We start from the raw sequence: 22,822 nt of genomic DNA, 5'->3' as shown, positions 1-22,822 counted from the left end.
AAGTTGTTTCCAATTTAGTTTGGAAATAGAGAAATAGGAGTGCCAATTCTCATTACATATTTCCCCAATTACTTTGAAGATATATAGTGTTTTCTTTAAATATTAGTTGTGACTTTACCATGATCTCTAAAAATATAAGAACATAAACATTTTAAATAACCGCTATATTTAAAAATTAACATTGCTGGTTTTAGGGTTGCAAAGTATTCAAACTGTTCCATGTTACTCAAACAAGACCATTTCAGAGTCAGGGACAATATCCAGGGTGCTTTGGTGTTTTATTTTGTTTTTTTATTTTTCAGCAAGAACCACTTGCCCCAAATTTCTCAGTGTTTGCTATGTAGAATAATGATAAATATAGATTCTACAAATTTTAGCTATACTACTAATATGTTATTAGAAATAAAAAGAATCATGGGCGGCCTTAATGTTGTCCTTTGTAAAGCATGTACATTGTTTTCTCTAAAAAAGGTTTTGAGTGTTTCTCATGTCTGTAGCAAGAAAGTTGTTAAAACAGTTGACGAAATGAAAATGTTTTCTAGACTGCTGCTGTTCGCTCCTACTGTGTTTAAAAGTATGATTTGGTCTCCAGGAGCTCATTTTACCCATTTTGTTCATAATGTTAAATAAATAAATGAATGAATGAATGAATGAATAAATAAATAAATAAATAAATAAGCATTTTAAATAATCCTATTTTAAAATTAGTATCAGTTATTTTAGGACTGCTAACTTATTTGAGCTACTGATTTTAGGTTTTAATAAAATTCTTGTTTCCTTTATTGTGACAATGATAGTCATCTCTAACAAAGCCACTATGTCACTTGACAGCTCTGGAGCCTCCCAGCTCAATTGCCTGGGATTTATACAAGATAAAATTACAGTGTGTGCAACAAATGACTCCTATCAGATGACAAGAGAAAGAATGACCCAGGCAGAGGAGGAATCCCGTAATCGAAGCACCAAAGTTATCAAACCCGGTGGACCATATGTAGGTTTGTATGGACATATTTCTCCTTCACACTGGTTGACTGGACTAATTCAAGATGACTGTTGGTAAATACTGGTAATACTAAGGATGAAAATACAGAAATTATTTTTCAGTACATAAAAAAGTCATTTTTTTTCTTCAGGCTGCTGGTAAGTTGAAGAACATTTTAAAGTTTCATTACTTTTATAATTCTTGAACTTTCTGTTGGCTACTTATTTCACAATACTGGGGTCTAGTGATGACACCAAATGAGGCTGTAGCAGTAGTCTTTTGTGTTTTACATCATAGGATGATCTAAGTTCAATGATGGACGGTGTGGTTCCAAAGTTTTTTTATAGAGCTATTTTTATAATCAAAATCTCTTAGACAAAAATAAATTGATAGCCTCATTATTGCAGATTCTGCTTGTGTTTTTACAGGATTATTAGACAGTACTGAATTTTTATTGTAAAAGTATAAAATGAGCTTATTTATGGTGGAGTGTCACAGGCAAGCAGCAGGATGATGATTCTCTAGTCACAATTGTGATCCTCTCATCCTCATCTACCTATTAACTAAGACCCTATCCCACCCTGATTGTCTTTATCATCAACTCACTCAAGTATACATCAGATGGAAGGGAAGTAAGACCATATCAGCAAGGGGTCTTGTGAGCAGGGATCTGAACAACTTTACTAAGTCAGTTCACAGTGAGGACAGATAGAGTGGAGATGGCCAGCTTTGTAACTCAAATCACCATGGTAGAAGTGATGAACAGATAGTAATTTGGAAATGTCAGTGTTTCCAAAACCAGCTTCCTTGCTGATCCAGCTATGTTGTCTTCAGCTTTGAAAGACTCCACCAGTGCCTTTAATAAGTGTCTTTGGAACAAAGCCAATGCTCCCGGGACTTGGTGCTCAGCTTAGATACATTTAGTTTGGTTTAACAACAATTCCTTGCTTCCCCAGACATTTATACCCACAGGACCCAGTACCCTGACTTGGACTGTTACCAACGATGAGACTTCTCCCTTCCCTTTCCTGTGGAGTGAAGTAACAGTCCACAGCCTTCTTTCTTCTCCTTTCTCCTTATTAAATAACTTAATTAGCTGTCTGTGTTAATAACTTAAATCTCAAATTATTTTTAAGTCCATAAGATTTTTCCTCCACTTAACATTTTTACTATAAAATGTGAATTATCTATCACTATCTTTAAAGTGTTTGTTTTAATCTAATACCACCATTTTATAAACAGTGAAGCAATTGTTATAGGGACTCACATCATCAAAATGATTTTCCCCTTAATATAACTAGCTGGGAACCGCAAACCAGCAAAAACTACTATACTCTTCCTATGGTTGGTGCTTAGATGTCTCCTGTGTTCGTGATGAATGTTGTTATGTTTTGATAGTGTGGAGAGTAAGTCAGTTCACTTAGAATTTATACAGCTAGCTTATGCGGAGCGTAAGCTGGCTGGCTGGCTGGCTGGCTGGCTGGCTGGCTTTGGAGAATCTCACACCATAGTCCAGGGTATTCTGGACTTTACTTATCAAACAGGTTGGCTTTGAATTTGCAAATCTCCTGCTTTGAGCTTTCAAGAGCTAGGATTACAGGCATGGGCCCCCATATCTAGTTCATATGACAAACATTTCAACATCTGGAATTCATCTAACTTTGTAATGGTACCAGGAATTTTAGAGCTTACAAGTTTTCTTATAGGGATTATAGTTTACATGTACTTTAGGGGTAACCTGCCTTAACAAACTTCAACTAAACAAAATGCTTTCTCACTCACTCATCTCATCAGATCCCTGTCATTATCTCTGCCATCCTGTGGCGTGTCCTCTTTGTTCTTTTCTTCCCAGTTTTGTCCTCAGTTCCTCTACCACTCAACTATCACTATACAGTGTTCTTCTCTGATCTTCAGTTTTGTCATTAACTGCCTTGGGCATTTTCTCTGAGTCACATAACCCAGGCTCCTTTTAATTTTCCTTAGTATGGCCTGTGTCACAACCTTTTAGTTATTTGTATTGTAATATCTGGACTGCCTCCAGTTTCTCACCAAACAGAATTATTAGTCAAAGCCAGAACAACTCTGAAGACCCTATGTTCCTATTGGACTTTCTTTGTTTACTTTTTATTCTACCTGGATATGTTACATTTGAGCTTTTTATCACCTGTTATTTACAACATGGTCCTTTCCTGCTGGGCAGCTCATTTGTATTTTCCTACTTTTTATAATACCTGGCTCATTCAGCTCTTTAAAGTGTTTGTCAATGATTTCTCTATGAAGTAGGTTGTGACTATCTCTCCATTTTACACACCAAGTTGTTGGGCTCAGAAAAAAATAATAATGATATAGGCATGTCCTCATGAACAAATTGTATTCTCATTCTTAAACAGCAAGTTACCACTCAGCTTATAGTTGACTGTACCTTGTAAAATGACACCAGACACTCACCTCTGCCAACATAGGTACCTGCAGAACAAGGTTTCTTTCAGTGGTGTGACCCTGGGTGGAGGCAGACGAGAGTCACGCTGGCCCTGCTGTGGTGTGGTGTGGCGCAGTGCCAGGCTGGGCCTCTGCCAGCTGAGCTAAGCCGCACAAGCCATGCTTAAGGGATAAAGTCTGAAATGTTAGGATCTAGGGGTCATCTGCCTAGTTTCCTGGGCTGTGAGCTTCTGAAACTTTCCAGTGGGGGACATAAATCCTGTTTGTCTGGAGAGGAACCAGGGATGCTTTTACTTAGACAACGTGGTGGTATCTTATTTAGTAACACTTCATCTTTGCTCTTGATGTTTGTGTCAGTGGTGAACATTAACATTTTTCATAAGGAAAAATCACTAACCCCTACCTTTTGACTTTTACCTAAATTCTGGAATTTTGTTGAACTACCATTTTTGTATATTTTGATACTTATGCAGGTACATAAAATAGCCCAGCAGATCTAATATCTGTGATTGTCTTCTCAATTTTCCACCTTCCTTATTTTTGATGAGTTAGTATATCTGAGTGATGGAACTAGTCATTGGCTACCTTACTTTTCTCAAATATTAGGTAAGGAGTTACCCAAACTAGAGAACATCTAAAGTGTGTTGTAGCTCTGACATTTTCATGCCTGTTGAGGACGTGTGTGTGTGTGTGTGTGTGTGTGTGTGTGTGTGTGTGTGTGTGTACTGAAACTTTGAAAAGTCCCACAGGTGCCAAATGGCACCAGCTGAGGCTATTGTATAGATTATATGTTTAACCCTTCCCTGCAGATAGTATTTGCAACCTTGGTCTCTGTTGCCCAAGGTGTTAGCCCGTTTCCATCAAGCAGGAAAACTACGACAGAAAATGATTATAGTTGCTACTTTCTTTCTGATGGCTGTGTTTACATTTTCCTGTCATATTTTTGACTCAGAGCCATTGGCTGAAGGATAAATAAATAATTTTACCGTCTAGTATTAAATGGAAGAACTAGAGATGGACTCTTAAGTGTAACAGTGACTCAGATATAGTCCCAGATTAGCCGACTCTGTTGGTACCACTGTGCTGTATATAAAAGAGCCTGGGGAATTGATTAGCAGTTGGGTCTGGGAAGAGAATTAGGTTTTCCCACAGGTTTTACTAAAAAGGGCCTTCCTGAGGCAAATATTAAAAAAAAATCCAGCTGCCCTGCCTTCTTTGCCCATCTTTCCTCTTTACTTTTTTTTCTGTTAGTATTTATGTCATGAAGTTTTCCTCATCTGTAGCCTCTCTTTCCTGAGACTCCTGATTGAGAGATTGGAGAGTTGGATTAAGGTTTGGAGAGACAAAGGCAAGTGGTGTTTAAATGTAATTCAGCACCAGTATGTTGTTGTGTTCTTACAATCATTTGAAAGGAATGGTCACCCAGCAGCCAGACCCTGAAAGACTGGTGACGTTGGTGTACTGGGAAGAGGCATCAGCCCAGCACTAGGCCCACGTTGTCCTCTCACGCATCAGAATCCGTTCTTCTAGCCACCGTCATGCTGGTTTCCCTCTTTGGGCCTGTTAGCCTCCTTTGTTTTTCCTGTGCTTCCTTCTGGGAGGGTGAGAGGAAACCCAGCAACCCCTGGGAGCCATTTTGAGAACAAGGAGCTGAGGTAAATGAGGTAGAAATGGCGTGACAAGGACCAAGTGACTTCTACATGACAGCATGGTTGGGAAAGAAGTTAAGAAATTGGCAGGCAAAGACAGAAGTGTGGAATTTAGAGTATTTCCTAAATTTTCATGACATTGACCCTATTTTTCCCCAGAAATTTCTATTGAATGATCAAAGAATGTGATGTTAACACTGCCATAGCTGAGAAATGATAGACTAAAGGGTTTGCGTTATAGATTTGTATGTGTCTTCGAACTGGCAGTCTACAATGTGGGAAAGTACAGCCTCTGGCCTCTGTGCTTGCTGGCTTGCTGGCGTTTGCAGTCTTAGCACTGACTCATTCTGCTGGTGGAAAGCAGCCACGGCCTTGCCCTCACAGAGCATACAGCCCCACTCGAAACAACAGGAAAGCATTAGGCATTTGTTCATAAAGCCTTTCCCACGCAGAGGGACAAGTAAGGCGATTTGGGTGTGACCACAGACCTGCCCACTGTGCTAAGTAAGCACTTCGCTATTTTGAGCATTCCCCACTGAAAACCCCAGATTTCTCAACTGTGAAATGGAGATAAGGCTTACCTTGAAGAAATCACTGGCATGAAGCCCTTAGATACATAGCCTTTCTTTCACTATACCATAATCGGTACATGATAAATATTAGTCTTTTTCCATCTGATCCAACTTTTTCTAAATTATAAAATATATAAAAAAAACAGCTTTAAATCGTTTCTTAAAACTTTACGTAATTAGTTTTCCTTATCATGAGCCAGGCCCACGTAGTGTTGTGTCCCTGCACTGTGCAGTAATTGCATCTGAGACTTGCCATCACTTACGTTCAAATTGCAAAGAAGTTTTCCAGCCATGAGGTGGGATGATATCTATGTTTTGTCTGGGCCCAGCCTGGACAGAAGCACTAGTAAACAGAGCTCCTGAAGCCAATTTGTCTGTGGACCCAGCTCATGAGAGTGGCTTTTACTTGTCAGTCATTTCTACGTTTCGGTGTTGCTCCTGGTGAAGTCACCCCAGATGATGCGTCACTCCAGGTCCCCCTCTCCGATAGGGAGTGGAGTTGGCCATGGTGTGGAGTAAAGAAGCTAAGAGATTCTACTTCAGAAACTGTAAAAAGAGATCCATACTGCTTTCTGTCCCACTTGAGGCTGAGTGAGGTGCTCTGTTTGGACAGATTTGAGTACAGAGGCCTCGGGTCACTTCTGACACCACACACATTCTCTAGAAGTCACCAACTGTTGGTCTTCTGTCCAAGCAGAAGGTGGTACTGACACAGTGACACTGGCCCTGAGGGAGTGGGGTGCCTTCTACCATTTCCCATGCCTATCTGTCCTGCTTGTGTGGTTTCTAAAGACAGATGGATTTGTGTTCTCTTTCTGAGAATGTGGGTCAGTTGATTGGTCAGTTGGTCGGTTCGTCTGACTTTACTCCTCATGTGTGCTGTTGCCCACCAAAAAGGACCATCTCGAGTAGTCACCTTGTAGATGTTCTCTGCTCTTTGTGATGGCTGTGTTTATGGGTTTATGAAACTGCATCCCTGGCTTAGTCAAATGCTTTGTCTTATGAAGTCAGGCATGCATGTCTCCATGTGCTTGGCAATGTCCTCTTGGTATATGAGTTCCTGGTTCTACTCACTTTTTTATAAGCGATGCATTACGTGAAGGTTTAAGTACTATAAAGTACACAGGAAAGCATTGAAGTTACTTTACTTCTGTATGTCATCAAATAGTCAACAATCTAAAATTTTCTATTCTGTTGTTTTTATCACTAATTATTATCCACATATAGCTAAATGGCAAAAGTACATCTATAATACATATTAATTTTAAGAAATAATTCTATTAAAAATTCCTGCTCCATATTATAGGAATTCTGTTAGAATACTTTCTGTTGTTATGTTTCATTAAGGTAAAAATTGAAATAAAATGATCTTTCTTTCTTCTGGACATAAAAGTTACATAAATTGGGTTGTGGAAGCTGACATGCTCCTTATATTCTAGCGCACAGATTTTTAACAGTGTCTTCCCCACTGGACTTCAGGGAAAAGAGTGCAAATTCGGAAAGCGCCTCAAGCCACCTCAGATGCAGTGCCTGAGAGGAAAAGGTCAACCCCCATGAACCCTGCAAATACAATTCGGAAGACTCATGGCAGCAGCAGTGTGTCTCAGAGGCCATACAGGGACAGGGTCATTCACTTACTGGCGCTAAAAGCCTACAAGAAACCTGAGCTGCTTGCCCGCCTGCAGAAAGATGGTGTCAATCAAAAGGACAAGAACTCCTTGGGAGCAATTTTGCAACAGGTGAGGACAACTAGGCTTCTGTGTGTGCCTTTTGGGGAGATCCACTTAGGAACACATGATGGGCTGTGGGTGTGGCTTAGTTGTAGAGTACTTCCTCAGTGTGCTTTAAATTCTGTGTCTGATCCCTAGTACCTCATAACAGGACATTCCTATAACAGTACTCAGGATGTGGAGACAGGAGAACCGTCACAAGTTCAGGATAATCCTGAGCTAGAGTGAGTTCCAGCCTGGGTAGGCTCCTGTCTTCAAAACAACATATAAAATCTCTGCCTATTGCTAATATTGTCACTGTTTTTGAGATAGGGAAATTTCATGTATAAATTTAACTTTAATATTATTAGGTTAGGGCGTCTTGGGCTGTTTTCTTTTTTTAAGATGGAGTACTGCTAAGTTTCTCAGACTTGCTTTAAACTCAGTTTTGGTGATCGTCCTGCCTCCACCCCCTGAGTGTTCATAGTACTGGTATGTACCACTATGTCCAGCTTAAGTCATCTTTTTTAAAGCATTTCATTAAAAGCTGTTTAAAATGTGAACATTATCCTCATTTGGTTAAAACTTATTTTGCCCAAAATTTCATTAATAACTGGGGAAGTTTTTGTTTGTTTTCACCTTAGACACCTAAACTATATATATATATATATATATATATATATATATATATATATATATATATATATATCACTTACATATCATTGGTTTATAGAGGCAAAGTTGTATGATGTCCTCTGTTGGTCTTCCGTTGGTATAAGGCACAATAATACTTTTGCCTAGTAAATCGTTTAGAATGTGCAGTTACTTCCATATTCTTTGAAGCCCTTATTACTTTGTATCTTTTGGCCATTTGTGCAAGATCAGTCACTTGTCTTTATTAAGGGATATGAGTATTTCAGGAGTAGCTATCAGTTACTTTATAAATACATACTACAGTGTGAAGTACGCATTTTGCTTCTCATTAAAGAACTATCAAATAATGATTTCCTATATTTTTCATACTTACTTCAGGTGATGAATGTAAATTGAATCTATCTTAAACAATTCCATCTATTTTTTCTAAAAAAGTAATGACATTTTCAAAGTTGTTCTTAATTTCATCATTTTTAAAATTCCATATTTTATTTGATAACACGAAATACAATTTTAAGTCTATTCTCATTAAGTTTTATCTTATGTTTAAAACAGTACTATAATGTTATGAGAGAGTAAAACCATTATCTACAGGTTGGGATTAGCTAATCCCTCAGTCATTTGGAGGGATCGTTATTTAATTTATATGTCCTTATTAAAGCTAAAAAGAAAGGATAAAAGGGAAAATGAATGAGAATGAAAGTGTGTGTTAGTTCAGTCTTCTGTTGAGGGAAGAGTCAGGTTGCATATCACAAAATATATGGTAAATTCATTGGTAAATGCATCTACAGGCAATATTAATTACCTTCTAAGAGAGAAGAGAAATAAGGCAGAATGATGGAGAGTAACCTCATAGAAGCTACCACTGTACATGGCAGTAACTCTGTGATGCTGGGAGTCTAGATAGCCATATCTTAAAATGGATATATTTGACCCTGTATGTGCCTCATATCATTTCATCTTCAGAAGAAGGAAAACGGACACACAGTAAGAACTTTGATTGAAGCCAGTTCTTACGTGTCCATTCCTTATCCTGAACAGCTACCATGACTTCTGCTTCATGAAACTGACCAAAACTGGCATGGAAAGGAATAGAGTAACAGAATAAGCAAATTATCAAAAAAAAAAAAAGTGGTTATTTTGTCACCAACTAGTAGCAAACACGCTAGCTAATGATCAGTTGTTTTACCCATGCCAATGGGTGTTTTTGCTGATTTGTTGTCTATATTGTAGTTTTCTTTGAGTACCCTGTGAATGTTGTGAATTAAGATATTAAAATACTTGTTAATATGCTAGATGTGATTTAAAACTGTTTACCACTAAGTTGGTGTACAAACGTATAGCTTCCTTTTCCTTAGAATGACTTTTCCTGGAAAGCCTTTTTTAAAAAAAATCAAAACAACTCAGTTAACCAGAATCTTAACCTTTGGGTATTTGTGTCAGACTCACATTCATTGCTCATTCATCTGTCCATTGAGTGCAGCTGGTTCTCTGTATCAGTGGGGTCTATATGAATTCTACTAATTGAAGATTGCAGTTTTTTAATTGCATCTATACTGAACATATGTAGACTTTATTCCTCAAACAATAGCATATAACAACCTTGTATATAAATTTATATTTTATTGGCTGTTGTAAGTAACCTAGAGGTTGTTTATAGTATATGGATGATACTTAAATCTATATAATTTTACATGAAGGATATGGGGCCATACCCTTTGAACACAAGGGGCGACTGCACCTGGATTATAGCAGATAATGTGTTTCCCCACCACATGGTAATCCCTGCCTCCTGAAGTATATCTACAAGGGGCTAGGCAAGAGATCTACTCCTAAAGGTGAGTTTAGGGAAACTCTTTCTCGGATGGTTATCTCTTAGCTGAAATGAAAAGCAAAAGACAAGAAGAGTCATCATTTCTGGAAGCCTGGCAGAGAGGAAAGAGACTAAATCCCAGAAGGCATTGCAGACCAAGGCTAAGGAGATTATGCTGAGAGAGATGGGAAGTAGCAGTGGAGTTTAAGCAAGAATATGCTGTAATCTGATCTGTACTTTCAATAAGACCATATACTTTCATGTCAAGAATGGCACAAGGGTTGAGAATGGAAGAGAACAACTACTTAAATAAGTCTATTGTAGAAATCAAGGAGTGATATGTTGGCGGCTTGGTCTGGTGGAGTTGGTTTCATAGATTAGAGCTACATTTTGAGAAAACCTTCCTAACAGAGATGAAGAAAAGAAAAGGGCCTGAGCTTCTGGGTAAGTTTGTTAGTGGATGTTGAGCTACTGATTAGAGAAGTGCAGAAAAGGGACAGGTGTGAGGGTGTGGTAGCCAAGAGTTCTACTGAGATTCTCCTTGGAAATGGTGATGAAACAGATCCAAAATCGATGTCAGTAGGTAATCCACATATAAGTATTCAGAGGACATTTGGGGCTAGAGCCATACATTTAGCGATTATCATATAGATTGGGCATTGTAAATTTTAGTGAGTGAACTCAGGAAGGAGAAAAAAGAAGAAAACAGGGCAAGAGGAAGTTACTGAGTGCATCCCCATATAAAGGCATGAGCATAGGAGACTTAGAAAAGGCCCTGAGGGGAGGGAAATGACCAGAGATTATCCTTACGGACCTCAAGAGGTAACTGTGCTGAGGACGTGGTGTTAGTTTGTATGTTGTCGGAGAAAAGGAAAGCCATTGTTCTGTACATTCCACTTCAAAGAAAGTCTGCCTGCATCTTGTATTCATTTATTTACAAAATTGAAAGGCTGCCTTATGACAACATTAATACTACATTAGTTCTCATAAGAGACAAACTGTTAAATCTGACAAACTTTTTTAAAGACACAACAAGTCAAATTACTGAAAAGACCATTCCCAAACTTATGGAAGGAATACCTTTTCCCTAGCCTTAAGTATTTTTGGTGTGTAGGAGGGAAACTTGTTGAGAGGGAAGAGAAAAGAGAATGCAGGATTAAAAGGACTAGAACTCATTATATAAAGTATGAAGCTGTCAATAAAAATTTTTAGTGCTTTTGGTTTGGCCATAGATTTGTGAAGCGACTACACTATTGACCTGGACATTCTAGAAACTGTAGTTAGGGGTTGGAAGAGATCTCTCTTGGGAATAAGCTCTCTAACAGAGGTCTGAGGGGCCTTTAGTTTGTGATTTTGTTTATTGGTCTGAGGACCTTGAATAAATGGTTCTTCAGAAAAGCTGGCAGATAAAAGAAATAAACTTAGTTATCACAAAAGTAATAAAAAGCAAGAATGTCACAATTGGTAGTTATTTGTAGAGACACTTTGTGCTGCTGTTTGAGAGGTGATTACTTGCCATCTAGGATCCTGATTTCTGCTTAAATAGAAGTGACCAAGGAATTTTATAGTGATTCGGCGGCACTGGAAGTGGCTCAGTGAGTATAAGTGCTTCTCTGCAAGCCTGGCTGTTAGAGTTGGTCCTCGGAGCACACCCGAAGGTGTAAGAGAAAACTGACCCCACAGAGTTGTCCTCATATGAGTGCCGTGGCATGTTTTAGCTTACAAAATTATATGTATACAAACATCAAATGTTAAAGAAAACATACAAGAAAGAGCATGAGGATGGTTGTTTTCTGAGGCTATATTCCTTTACTTCATATGGTATTTTCCAGTTCCATCTATTTTCCCTGCAAATTTCATTTTTCTTAACAGCTAAATAAAACTTGTGTGTGTGCGTGCGCGCGTGCATCCATGTACACGTGCGTGTGCACGCGCAGGCACCAGATTTTCATTATCCGTTCCTCAACAGAAGGTGGACAGCTAGCCTGGCTTCATTTCCTTTCTGGTAGGCATACTGTAGCAGTGAATGTTATGCACAAGTGTCTGTGGTAGGATGTGGGGTCCTTTGAGTATCTTCACGGGAGAATCATAAAAATAATTTATACAGCCAACAAAAATAGCTGATGCTACATTTGCACTGTGTTCCAGGTGGCCAATCTGAATCCTAAGGACCTCTCCTATACCTTAAAGGATTATGTGTTTAAGGACCTGCAGCGAGACTGGCCGGGTTATAGTGAGACAGACAGACGCACACTGGAGTCGGTTCTCTCCAGGTCAGACCCTCTTCCCTTTGTCTTTACAAATGGAACAGATAAGTAATATTCTGGTCAATGTCCTCTTTATTACCTGGAAAATGCATTTCCCTTACAGGAAACTAAATCCGTCTCAGAATGCTGGCACTAGCCGGTCAGAGTCTCCCATGGGTTCCAACAAAGATGCTGCCTCATCTCCTCAGGTATGTCAGGAAGTTACAAAACCCTCGGCCTGCCCTGCAGCTCAGCGCAGTCAGCCAGCCATTCTCTAATTTGTAAGTGACGGAAACCGCACAGATGACCTGGCCAAAGCCCAGAGCTAAGTCCTGGCTAGACTTGCAGTTTTGACCTCATTTAGAATGCTGTGCACTGTGCTGCATTGCTTGTCAAAGTGCTTAACATGTAGACCTTGCTTGCCACTTTTAAATTTTAAATTTATTGTAAAATTATCTGCTTTTCAGTTTGGTCGCTAACTAGAAGACACATCCAGTTCCATATAATTCTCAGGTTATATGGAAAATTGAAGATACTTGATTTTGTCTGAAATGTGTCTGAAGGAACATTCTTGTAGAAAATATATTTAAAGTTTTTTTTTCAATTTGACAGTAATCAAAAGACTCATAATCAGACCGCATTCTAGTTTAGAAGCATCTCACTGGGATGTCTCAGGGAGATCCCCTACCGTGAGTGCCCTACCTCACCCCCATACCTAGGGGGAAGCAGACAGATGTCTGAGGAGCACAAGCAAGAGGCTAGCTGTGTCTCAGAGTGTTGGATATCACTGTGAGGATCCTGCACAGCCGAGGACAAATGAGTAGGTCCAGCTTCATGTGTTGGGAGTCTGTCACTTTTAATGACAATTACTGTGAAGCTGTTTCATCTATGATTGAAGTACATACTCCATACTAAAATGAAACAAATGAATTAACAGATTGATTAACTATTCTTCTTAAGTTCAAGTACAAAATATAGCTGGCTTGTAATTTTATACTTTTCAATTGTTCATTTTCCTTTGTAACTTACATAGTGTTACTGTGAGTACTTTGTTACTTACATAGTGATGAGCTAATAAAGCAAGATTTATAAGTATATCTACCTCATTTTAATGAACCAGTCTTCATAGACTTGAGTTTACAACATTGTGAACACATATGTACAGTGAAAAATTAAAATGACATTTCAAAAATGATAGCTGTATTTAGAGAAATGAGTGTAAAGATGAGCTAGTTCACAGTGTGATGATAAAACTGATAAGTGGCAGTCAACATATTTACAACTGGAGCGCTTTAGCCGATCAGAGTGTGTCCGTTGCCCTTTGCCAGCCTTACTAGTGCTCACAGAGTCAGATGGTGCAAACTGCTCTCTCTCCCCACTTACTGGAACTAGGACAGCTGCAGCTAGCATGGGGGAATGGTACTTATATTTAGTACTGTGAGTGTCTAATGCACATAAATCAGAGTAGTCTCTGGGATTGAGGGGAGCCTGCAAGATATAAAAGTACTATTTGGGCACTGTTCCCCTATTCTTCTGTTGACAGAGAAACTAAAATTGGATTTTATGTTTGCTTGGGGGTTCTTAGAGTGTGTGTGTGTGTGTGTGTGTGTGTGTGTGTGTGTGTGTGTGTGTGTGTGTGTGTTTTCTGGGAGGTTCTTTTTTGAGTAAAAGTATAGTATGATGAGTAAGGCTACTCATCCTTTTCTTCCCCCACCTCCAGAAACGGCCATTGGATTCCGATTTCATTGATCCTTTAATGAACAAAAAAGCTCGAATATCTCACCTGACAAACAGAGTCCCACCAACATTAAATGGCCATTTGAATCCCACCAGTGAAAAATCTTCTGCAGGCCTCCTACCGCCCCCTGCAGCTGCAGCCATCCCCACGCCCTCACCACTGCCTTCAACCCACCTGCCTGTCTCAAATCCTCCTCAGACTGTAAATTCCAACTCCAATTCCCCTAGCACTCCAGAAGGCGGGGGGACTCAAGACCTACCTGTGGACAGTTTTAGTCAAAACGGTAGCATTTTTGAGGACCAGCAAGACAAATATACCTCTAGGACTTGTCTGGAAACCTTGCCCCCTGGCTCAGTTCTGCTAAAGTGTCCAAAGTCTATGGAAGAAAACCAACCAGTGTCTCACAAGAAGTCCAAAAAGAAGTCTAAAAAACACAAGGAAAAGGACCAAATAAAAAAGCATGACGTTGAGACAATGGAGAAAAAGGAAGAAGACCTTCAGAGAGAAGAACCTGCCAAGCTGAGGAGCTCCAGTCCAAACCCCAGTGAAGGTATTTTACATTTGTTTAAAGTGTAAAAATGAACTGGGCAAGCATGAGCTGTAGATGACACTCTGTAGAATAATCCTTTTAAAGCAATTGACCTTCTATTGAATTAATCTTAATATTGTGCTTTTGTAGCATCTGGTTTTCCTCCTCCTTGTAGCTGTCACTTCAGTCTCTTTAGCCAAGTATTAAACATGATTTCTTATGTAGATTTATAATGGCATTTTAAAGTGACTTTGCCATTCTCCAATGCACCAATCCCCTTTGATGCATTGTCCTTCTCTGTCATATTGTACAACTTCAGTGTAACAGGTACGTGCCATTCTTGAGCTGATTGAAACAGATACACAATAGGCAATAGCAATACCCATTTCCTTCCTTTTGAGAAGCCAGAAGTGCTCCTGCTGTAATTAATATTAGCACAGAAAGACTGTCAAATTCTTTGTAAACAGGCAACCTCACATCATCATCATTGGCTGTGAATGTGATTTGCTTCACAAGGTTCCTAGCTGCTCTCAACTTGATAGAGACCAGGGTATTTTGTTAGGAAACTGACATCTCTAGTTACTCCCTGTCTTTCTCATAACCCTAAAGGCTTGAAATCCTGGGGTTTAACTGACCATTTCTACCAAATAGAAGTTTTCATTATTTTCTCTTAGCAGAGTTTGCAGAGGAGGGCTTAAGAGTAAGATGCAGTTGGCCTGGGTTGGGTGTGTTGCATAGCAAAGCCCATCTCTTGAAGTGTGCAGATCAGCATAATAGTAGATAATGGCCCAAGTGTAAGTTATTTCCCCCAACTTATACTACTCTTTGTACTTGAGTTTGTCAAGTCAGGATAGGACCATGAAGTAAAATTTCATGTTTGGATTTAATAAACCAGATTCCTAGGTACTACTCTCTCTTCCACACTCCCACCCTTAGGGGTGGTTCTGAGTCACCCTAGTACCAAGAGGACAGGATTCCAGTATGCTGAGACTACCACAGAAACTGTGTTCTCAGGGCTAGAGACTTGGGAAAACAGGCCTAATGTCTTTACGTCCTTCTTTTGTGGTATGTAGAAAAACGTCAGAACCAAGTGGAGGACAGATCCACCTATCGTCCTCTGTATCCGCCATCTATGGCAAGGAAAAAGGACTCTCTCTCTCTCTCTCTCTCTCTCTCTCTCTCTTTCTCTCTCATGCTTTTCCTTGACTCGGGCTCTTGTGTGGCCATGCCTGAGTCAAAATTATATAAGTGAACAATGAGCCCCCTGAGTCTATATTATCTATTATATTTTATCTTTCAAACAACTTAGAAATTCAGATATTTGCATTTGTTTTATAGTGAATATATGCTTTGTCAGCAAATTCAAGTTTCAGTTATTAAGTGTGCTTTTAAAAAAATATCCTAATGAAATATTTAAACACTGCCCCTGGAAGTTTTATGTTAAACAATGTAATCCTGGGAATTTGACCTTTTAACAGCATGGTGAGGAATAACTACAACATTTTTTGTTGTTTTCCCTGACCTCTGTCTAGTACTGTGAGAACCAAAGGTGAGAGGAGTGTTCATCCACATTCATTAACACCTTGTTATGAACTTATGGAAAAACTTCCTATGCAGTGCTACTGCCTGGCTCCAAGAGGGTGGCAGTAAAAATGCAGTGACCCAAGCAGGCTGCTGCCGTAGACTTTATTATTTCTCCTGCCTTGTCTGAATCTCATGAGAAGTAGATGTTGGTGTAAAATGTTACCTTCCATTGTCTGGCTGCATCTGCCACCACAGTCTTGGAATTGCTAGGCAGATGCCACACTGCTGATGAATGAATAGAAGCTTGACCCTGGGTTAAGATGGAATTCCTTTACTGTGCAGACTCTGCAGTAGCCAGGGTGCTGTAAACGCCTGGCATCAGCTCTGCTGGCACTGGTCACAGGCTCCATTGTTTGTGTTCGATTGTATTCCTTGCTTGCTGTTGCTTACTGAGGTGGAAGGAAAGAATTGAGGAAAAGTTGTCCAGATGTTTCTGATCTATTTTAAGGTTAGAGGCATTTGATAACCATATTGGTTGATGAACTCTGATTTTTTTTTTTCCCCCTTCATAGGAGTTAAAGAAGGTTGCACTGCCTCCATGGAGCCTTCTTCAACAATTGAACTCCCAGATTATTTGATGTAAGTTTTCTGTCTGCCAATGGAGTAAGCTGTTTAATTTTAGAAAGTTTGCGATTTCTTTTCCCATAATTTGCAAATCAAAAAAGTAAGAAATTCCAGCAATAGAATCCTCTGCAATTAAAAAGCTACCCTTAAGCCTGCTGTCCGCAGTCCACCCCTGTCTTGAGGGGCAACTTGTGCCTTCCCTGCTCAGAGCAGAGTTGGTTTTTGAGAATAGAGAGGCTTGTCTTTGTTCCAGGGCCAGACTGAGCATCACAGCCTGCAAAGCTGATAGTCCGCCAGTACACAACCCCTAGAGGGGCCCACAGAGCAGCAGAGTGCCTGAACCTCCATGCTGAACAATACAGAGCAGGCATAATTTCATTTCAATGTAAATAAAGTCTTTTCTCAATTTTAGGAGGGAAGAATAGTAAAGTTATTTCATTTTAGTACCAGGTATGTTTTTCTTGTGACAACAAGTTGTTAAATGCTGAGCTAGGAATGTTGTTTGTAACTGCTTATCACAGAAATTATAACTTGGACTTATAATTCTAGCTTTTTCATACAATCAAAGGCTTCTGTAAGAAGAAAATTATTAAATTGCAAGTGCCTAAAAAGGTGGAGCATGGAAAAGCAAAAAGCTCTGATATCAGATAGCTTTCAGAATGAAACAAATTTGCAAAATAGGTACAACATGGAACATGAAGATATAATCTAAGCTTTTCTATTAACGCCATCTCATAAGGGCAAAGTTAGGCGATACTTTTAACCTTGCTTCTTGCACAGAAGAGAATATTTTAGATTTCCAAAGCTGTCACTTCTGCTTAACACCAGTGTGAAAGCTGCACTTGCTGGAGGATGAGAAAGCATGATGCTAATCATCACCCTTAGCTCACAGGAACCTGAGCAGCCTTACTAAGTCCTCTGCCGTCTGCGGTAATGAAAGCATCCTCCAGAAGGCCAGTCTTCCATGGCAGATGACAGTCCCACAGACCCTCTGCTGACGGCTGTCACCCCTTTACCTACCTGCTTCTCCTTAGACTTCTGAAAGCTGAGCCCTGGAGTCACACAGTATTCATATATGTGTGTGTGTGTGTGTGTGTGTGTGTGTGTGTGTGTGTGTGTGTGTGTACATATATATATATATTCCTAAAACTTCCACCATGGACTCAAAGCTTTTGCTGTGTTTGCCAGCATAACTGTATTTATGAACTATATTAATGTAGTCTTTCAGCAGAAAGTGTTGATCCTCTGCCTCCACAAATCCTTTCTCTTGTTGTGTCCTTTATTTGCTTAAATAAAAGCAATGTATTTTACCCAAGCTAAAAATTTAAGTGTTATACCAACCAGTACAGCTATTTTCTAAAAGTAACAAGAACATTTCTAAAACACAGAACTTAAGTTACCTTAAATTACCTCATAAGAAAACCAAAAGGAGACGCAATAAAACCTGTATGATTAGTGTTTGAATAATTCACTTGTAACTACAGTAGTACTAATTTTTATATACTAAGCATGCTCTTGTTGCTTATGTGGTTGTAAGTTATCCCATATTTATACATTTTTACTCTTTTACCGCATTAAAAACCAACTGTAAAATCATAAGAATTTGTTAGAAAATATGGACTGCTAAATGCCAGTATCAAAGAGCACCACAATTGCTGGCCTAGTTGCTATTTTTCCTTAACTAAATTATTAAATAAAATAGTAAAAGTCAGATTTTTTTAGAAAGTGAAATAAGTGTATTACACAGTGACTTAAACCTGAGTTTCAAGATTGGCTTGGTCTTTACTTCTGCGTGCTTATTCCCAGGAACCTCATTCGCCCTCAGGGCTTCCTCTGGTGCTGAGAGACTCCAGTGTGGCTGGCGGCTTAGATCATCAACACTACCACTGCCTCAGTTACACTTAGAAAAACCCAACCTCCACACTGTATTAACTCAGCAGAAATAAAAACATTAATGAGGACACTCAGTTTGCACATTGCGTTACTTTTCCCACTTTCCCAGGAAGGCATCTGTGACACAGCAACTTAAATAAAACTGGTAGGGTTATATAAAACCATCTGGAAGAGGCTCCAGTTCTAAGATGTCACTACCATAAGGCCCAAGTGTGTGCCTCAGCATGCATCCTACAATTCCCACCAGCTGCCTGATCTCAGTTTTGACCCAAAATAATCAATGAAATTGAGCCTTCCATGGCAGGAAAACAGAGAGCAAAACAGAAGGCTGACTGGGAACTAATGATACTGCCTGTTCTGCTGTTAAAATGATCTTGTAACTGATCTACTGCTGAATCACCTGACATATTGTGAAGATGGCCTTCACTTATTAGATTCTAAGACCAGTCACAGATTTGTGGCATCTATTAAGACAGTAAATTAGACTAAGCAGCGCAGCGCTGGCCTTCTTAGTGTTGGAAAGTGCTGGAAGAACCATCTGTGTGTGGCAGTACACACCTGTAATCTTAGCACTTAAAAAATAAGAGGTAAGAAGATGGGGATTTCAAGGCCAGCCTCAACTACAGGGTAAAATGGAGGCCAGCCTGGGTAATTTAAGGCTGTCTCTTCAAAAACCCAAAGGGGAGGTCTATAGAGATGACTCGGTGGTGAAGAGCATTTACTGCCCAGCATTCACATTAAGTGGTTTACATCCGTCTATGAGTCCAGTTATAGCCAATGCCCTATTCTAGATTCCATGGGATGGACGTTAGGCACACGTGGTACAGTCATGCAGGCAACTACATGTACACATATTAAATTATTCTTTATCTAAAAGTGGGAGGGAGATATAAAACTGGAGGGCCTCACTCTGTCAAAAATTTTTTTTTTAATTTGTCTAGTTAGAAATGTCAAGAAAGGAATGGGGAGAGAAAACCAAAAACCCCTTATTGAAAATGTCTGCTTTTCACGGGGCTAAAAGGCACCTTCTATCATAACGCAAGGGGTCCTGGTCCAGCTTTGGCTTGAGTGCTCAGTGGCTGTGTGACATTCTGTTGTCATGGTACCCATCAAGCGCTGCCGTCCTGAGATGACTGCTGGCAGATGGCTTGGTCTCCTCCACTATGTGGAGTAAATTGTTCGGGACTGACCCTGGAAGAGCACTTTTCACGTTGTGTGCTTCCCTTCGAATGCCATTGCTGTATTCGTTCTCCGCAGACGCTCTTGAGGCCTGAGTGACCTTGCAGCAAACCAGAGACTGGAGACACATGCAAGAAGGTGGCATCTCAGGCTTATTCTTTCTCTCCATTTATCCTGTTTCTCTCTCTTTTATTATTAGAAAATATATTGCTATTGTCTCCTATGAGCAGCGCCAGAATTACAAGGATGACTTCAATGCTGAATATGATGAGTACAGGGCTTTGCATGCCAGGATGGAGACGGTAGCCAGAAGATTCATTAAACTGGATGCACAACGAAAACGCCTTTCTCCAGGTTCAAAAGAGTACCAGGTAGGTGGACTGGTTTCCTACTCTCACCTTCCCTGCTAGCCATCGCCTTAGCTTTAGAGCAAGCTGCCTAGCAGACCAGCCTCAGTGCTGCTTTAGGATTCAAATGTATTGAAATAGTTCTTAAATAAGGAAGCACAGTTGGTGGGGGGGGGAGGTCCACTATAATATACGCTGTATTGTAAAACATGCAACCACAACTACATAGGATGAGACACCAGTGTGTTATATTCTAGTAACTTAAACCATTATTGTTTCCTGGTCTAATTGTGTCTTGTTTTTAAAGATAGTATCAAACTACCCATATTTTTTTTTTTTTTTTTTTTGGTTTTTCGAGACAGGGTTTCCCTGTAGTTTCTAGAGCCTGTCCTGGAACTAGCTCTTGTAGACCAGGCTGGCCTCGAACTCAGAGATCCGCCTGCGTCTGCCTCCCGAGTGCTGGGATTAAAGGCGTGCGCCACCACCGCCCGGCTACCCATATTATTTTATACTTTGATTTTTTTTCACTAGTGTAATGCTTCATAGAGAATTTTTATATCAGCCCAGAAAGCACTTATGTGTTTGGTTTTTTGGGTTTTGGTTGGTTTTTTTTTTTTTTTTTTTTTTTCTCCTGTCATCCGGGTATCCTTTATACTGCCTGAGGGGCATTCCCGTAGTGTGGAAAAAGTCTTTTGCTGGACAGAGCTGCTAATCTTATATTTGTCTGCATCATACGCTTAGGTAGGTAGACGCGGAGAACTTGTAGAATTGCTGAGTCAATTTTGCATTTGCTGGTTTTGATAACTGCTGCCAAATTGCCTAACGTAAAAATGTCCCAAGTTACATCTCTTCATCAATATTTCCCACGCCTTGCCAGATGCCTGTTAGATACTGCATTGCCCCACCCCCCTACCCAAGGCCTTATGTTCTCATTTCTAATTTTTAATTTTACAGAATGTTCATGAAGAAGTCTTACAAGAATATCAGAAGATCAAGCAGGTGGGTAGCACTGTGCCATCTGGCCTGCGAAGCACTGTAAATTCTGTGACCTAATTCCTTATTGTTTTCTTTGTCTGCAGTCCAGTCCCAATTACCATGAAGAAAAATACAGATGCGAGTATCTTCATAACAAGCTGGCTCACATCAAAAGACTAATAGGTGAATTTGACCAACAGCAAGCAGAGTCGTGGCACTAGAACTCTGCTTGTACCAGAAGATGTGAATAAACTTAAACTTATTTATTTAAAATTCCAGATGAGTTGCTCTAGATTCTAAAGGATGAGACTTGCTTGTGGAAGCTTCAGTGTTAGTGAACTTGAGTTCCTTTTTTTCTCTTCATTCTACTTTGCTTCCCTGAATTGTGAAGCTGCTTTCTTTTTCTCGTTCTCCCACCCCAAAACTTGTTTGTTAATAGAAGCAATGTTTTAGATATTGGGGATCCAGTGTCTATACTTCAAATCAATTTTTCCTTGAAAACTTGTGTTTGTCATTAGAGATGATTTTTTTTTTTAGATATCAGGGATGCAGTGTCCATACTTGAGTTGCTTGTGTTTTAAACAAAACAGTAATGTGCAAGGTGAAATGCTTTTCACAAGCCTATTTTCTGACCTTTCCTAATGCAAACTCTTTGCCTTAAATGGTAGGATATTTAGACATTTGCACAAAATTTTAAAAAATCAAAACATTGTTTTGGAGGGTTGAAAAATAGAAAGTTGTGTGAATGTGTGTGTAGTTTTCTATGCACGTACATGCATACATACATATGGGCTGACTGGCTCAAGAGTGTTAAATCTGCCCTGCAAGTTAAACCTCCCATTGCAATGGCTGCCTTAAGGTGTTTGCTCGTGTGTACATTGCGTGGTTAATCAGTAGCTACACTGCTTCCCTGTGCTAACAGCCATGGGAAGTACACTGTGGCCTACCATGTGTGTTCAGCTTGTATGTCTGCAGAACTGATGTGGATGTGAGCCGCATGAAGGTAAAGAGCTGCTACTCAGTAGGCCAGACGCTCAGGTTAAACAACTGATGAGTGTTACCGTAGGTTGTTGGTGTTGTTTGTTTTTTTCTGTCAAATTGCTACTTCTATTGTGGAAGACAAAAAGCATTTCCATTTCAACAGTTTGTCAGCTTTATTAATGTTGGGCAAAAAATTTATATGTTAAAAATGAAACAGATCTATAGTTTTGGGGCAAAATGATAAAATTAAATGTGTAGGTAACCTATTTATATACTGCTATAAAGTATTTTTGGAAAGAGATATGCAAAGAAGCTATTACCTACATCAGATGTATATTTAAAGAATTTTTTTCATCCTGGATACCAGGAATATAAAAAAGAGTAGAATATTTAACCATAACATACTGTGATTCATCAGACAGCACAAACTTTCATTTCATGGAGTTTATCTGTTAACGTTGATTTAAACTATCTCTTGTCTTATCATGTGGGAACGTAAGTTATGTGGTCAGAATATAATGAGTTTGAACTAATGTTGATTCAGGTTGTGTTGTCTTGTATCGTCTTTTCAAAGTGCTGCCAGTTGAAAAGGGAAGCATTATGTTTACAAATCTGTTTTGAAATGTTTGCCAAAATTTTGGTAGTATCTTTAATAAAGATGTTTGTCTCCAGCATCCAAAAAAAAGTGAATAACTTTGTTGTGTATCACTGTAAACTAAAAATGTTAGTACTAAGGTCATGTGACAGAATGTGTTGATGAACTTCTCCTCTGGAAAGACTGGCCAGTGTACTAGAAGTACAGAGAGGCCTTCTAACCACTGAGACCACCTTTCAGTCTGCAACTCGGATGCCACAGATTCTGTTTCTGTGTAGCATGGTCCTTCTAGAGAATTCCTTTGAGATCCCTGGTGCTCTTTTACCTCAATATTGGCACAGTCATTATTAAATGGAAATTTATCTCGGACTTT

General features: G+C 39.5%; 1 protein-coding gene across 1 annotated transcript in view; it reads left to right on the top strand.

Moving 5' to 3' along the window:
• Window positions 1–22,528, top strand: part of Ell2 (elongation factor for RNA polymerase II 2) — a 64,428-nt gene extending 41,900 nt beyond the window's left edge. Inside the window, exons 4-12 of the mRNA XM_038322443.1 lie at window positions 832–995; window positions 7,122–7,381; window positions 11,967–12,091; window positions 12,189–12,273; window positions 13,785–14,352; window positions 16,428–16,494; window positions 19,751–19,922; window positions 20,853–20,897; window positions 20,978–22,528. Coding sequence (XP_038178371.1) covers window positions 832–995; window positions 7,122–7,381; window positions 11,967–12,091; window positions 12,189–12,273; window positions 13,785–14,352; window positions 16,428–16,494; window positions 19,751–19,922; window positions 20,853–20,897; window positions 20,978–21,094 — 1,603 coding nt within the window. The 3' untranslated portion in view covers window positions 21,095–22,528. The remainder of the gene's footprint in view (window positions 1–831; window positions 996–7,121; window positions 7,382–11,966; window positions 12,092–12,188; window positions 12,274–13,784; window positions 14,353–16,427; window positions 16,495–19,750; window positions 19,923–20,852; window positions 20,898–20,977) is intronic.
• Window positions 22,529–22,822: the final 294 nt, after the last annotated feature.

Source organism: Arvicola amphibius, chromosome 3 (genome assembly GCF_903992535.2).
Source record: "Arvicola amphibius chromosome 3, mArvAmp1.2, whole genome shotgun sequence".
Lineage (NCBI taxonomy): Eukaryota > Metazoa > Chordata > Mammalia > Rodentia > Cricetidae > Arvicola > Arvicola amphibius.
Note: the sequence above shows the minus strand (reverse complement) of the source record. Positions and strands in the feature narration are given on the sequence as shown.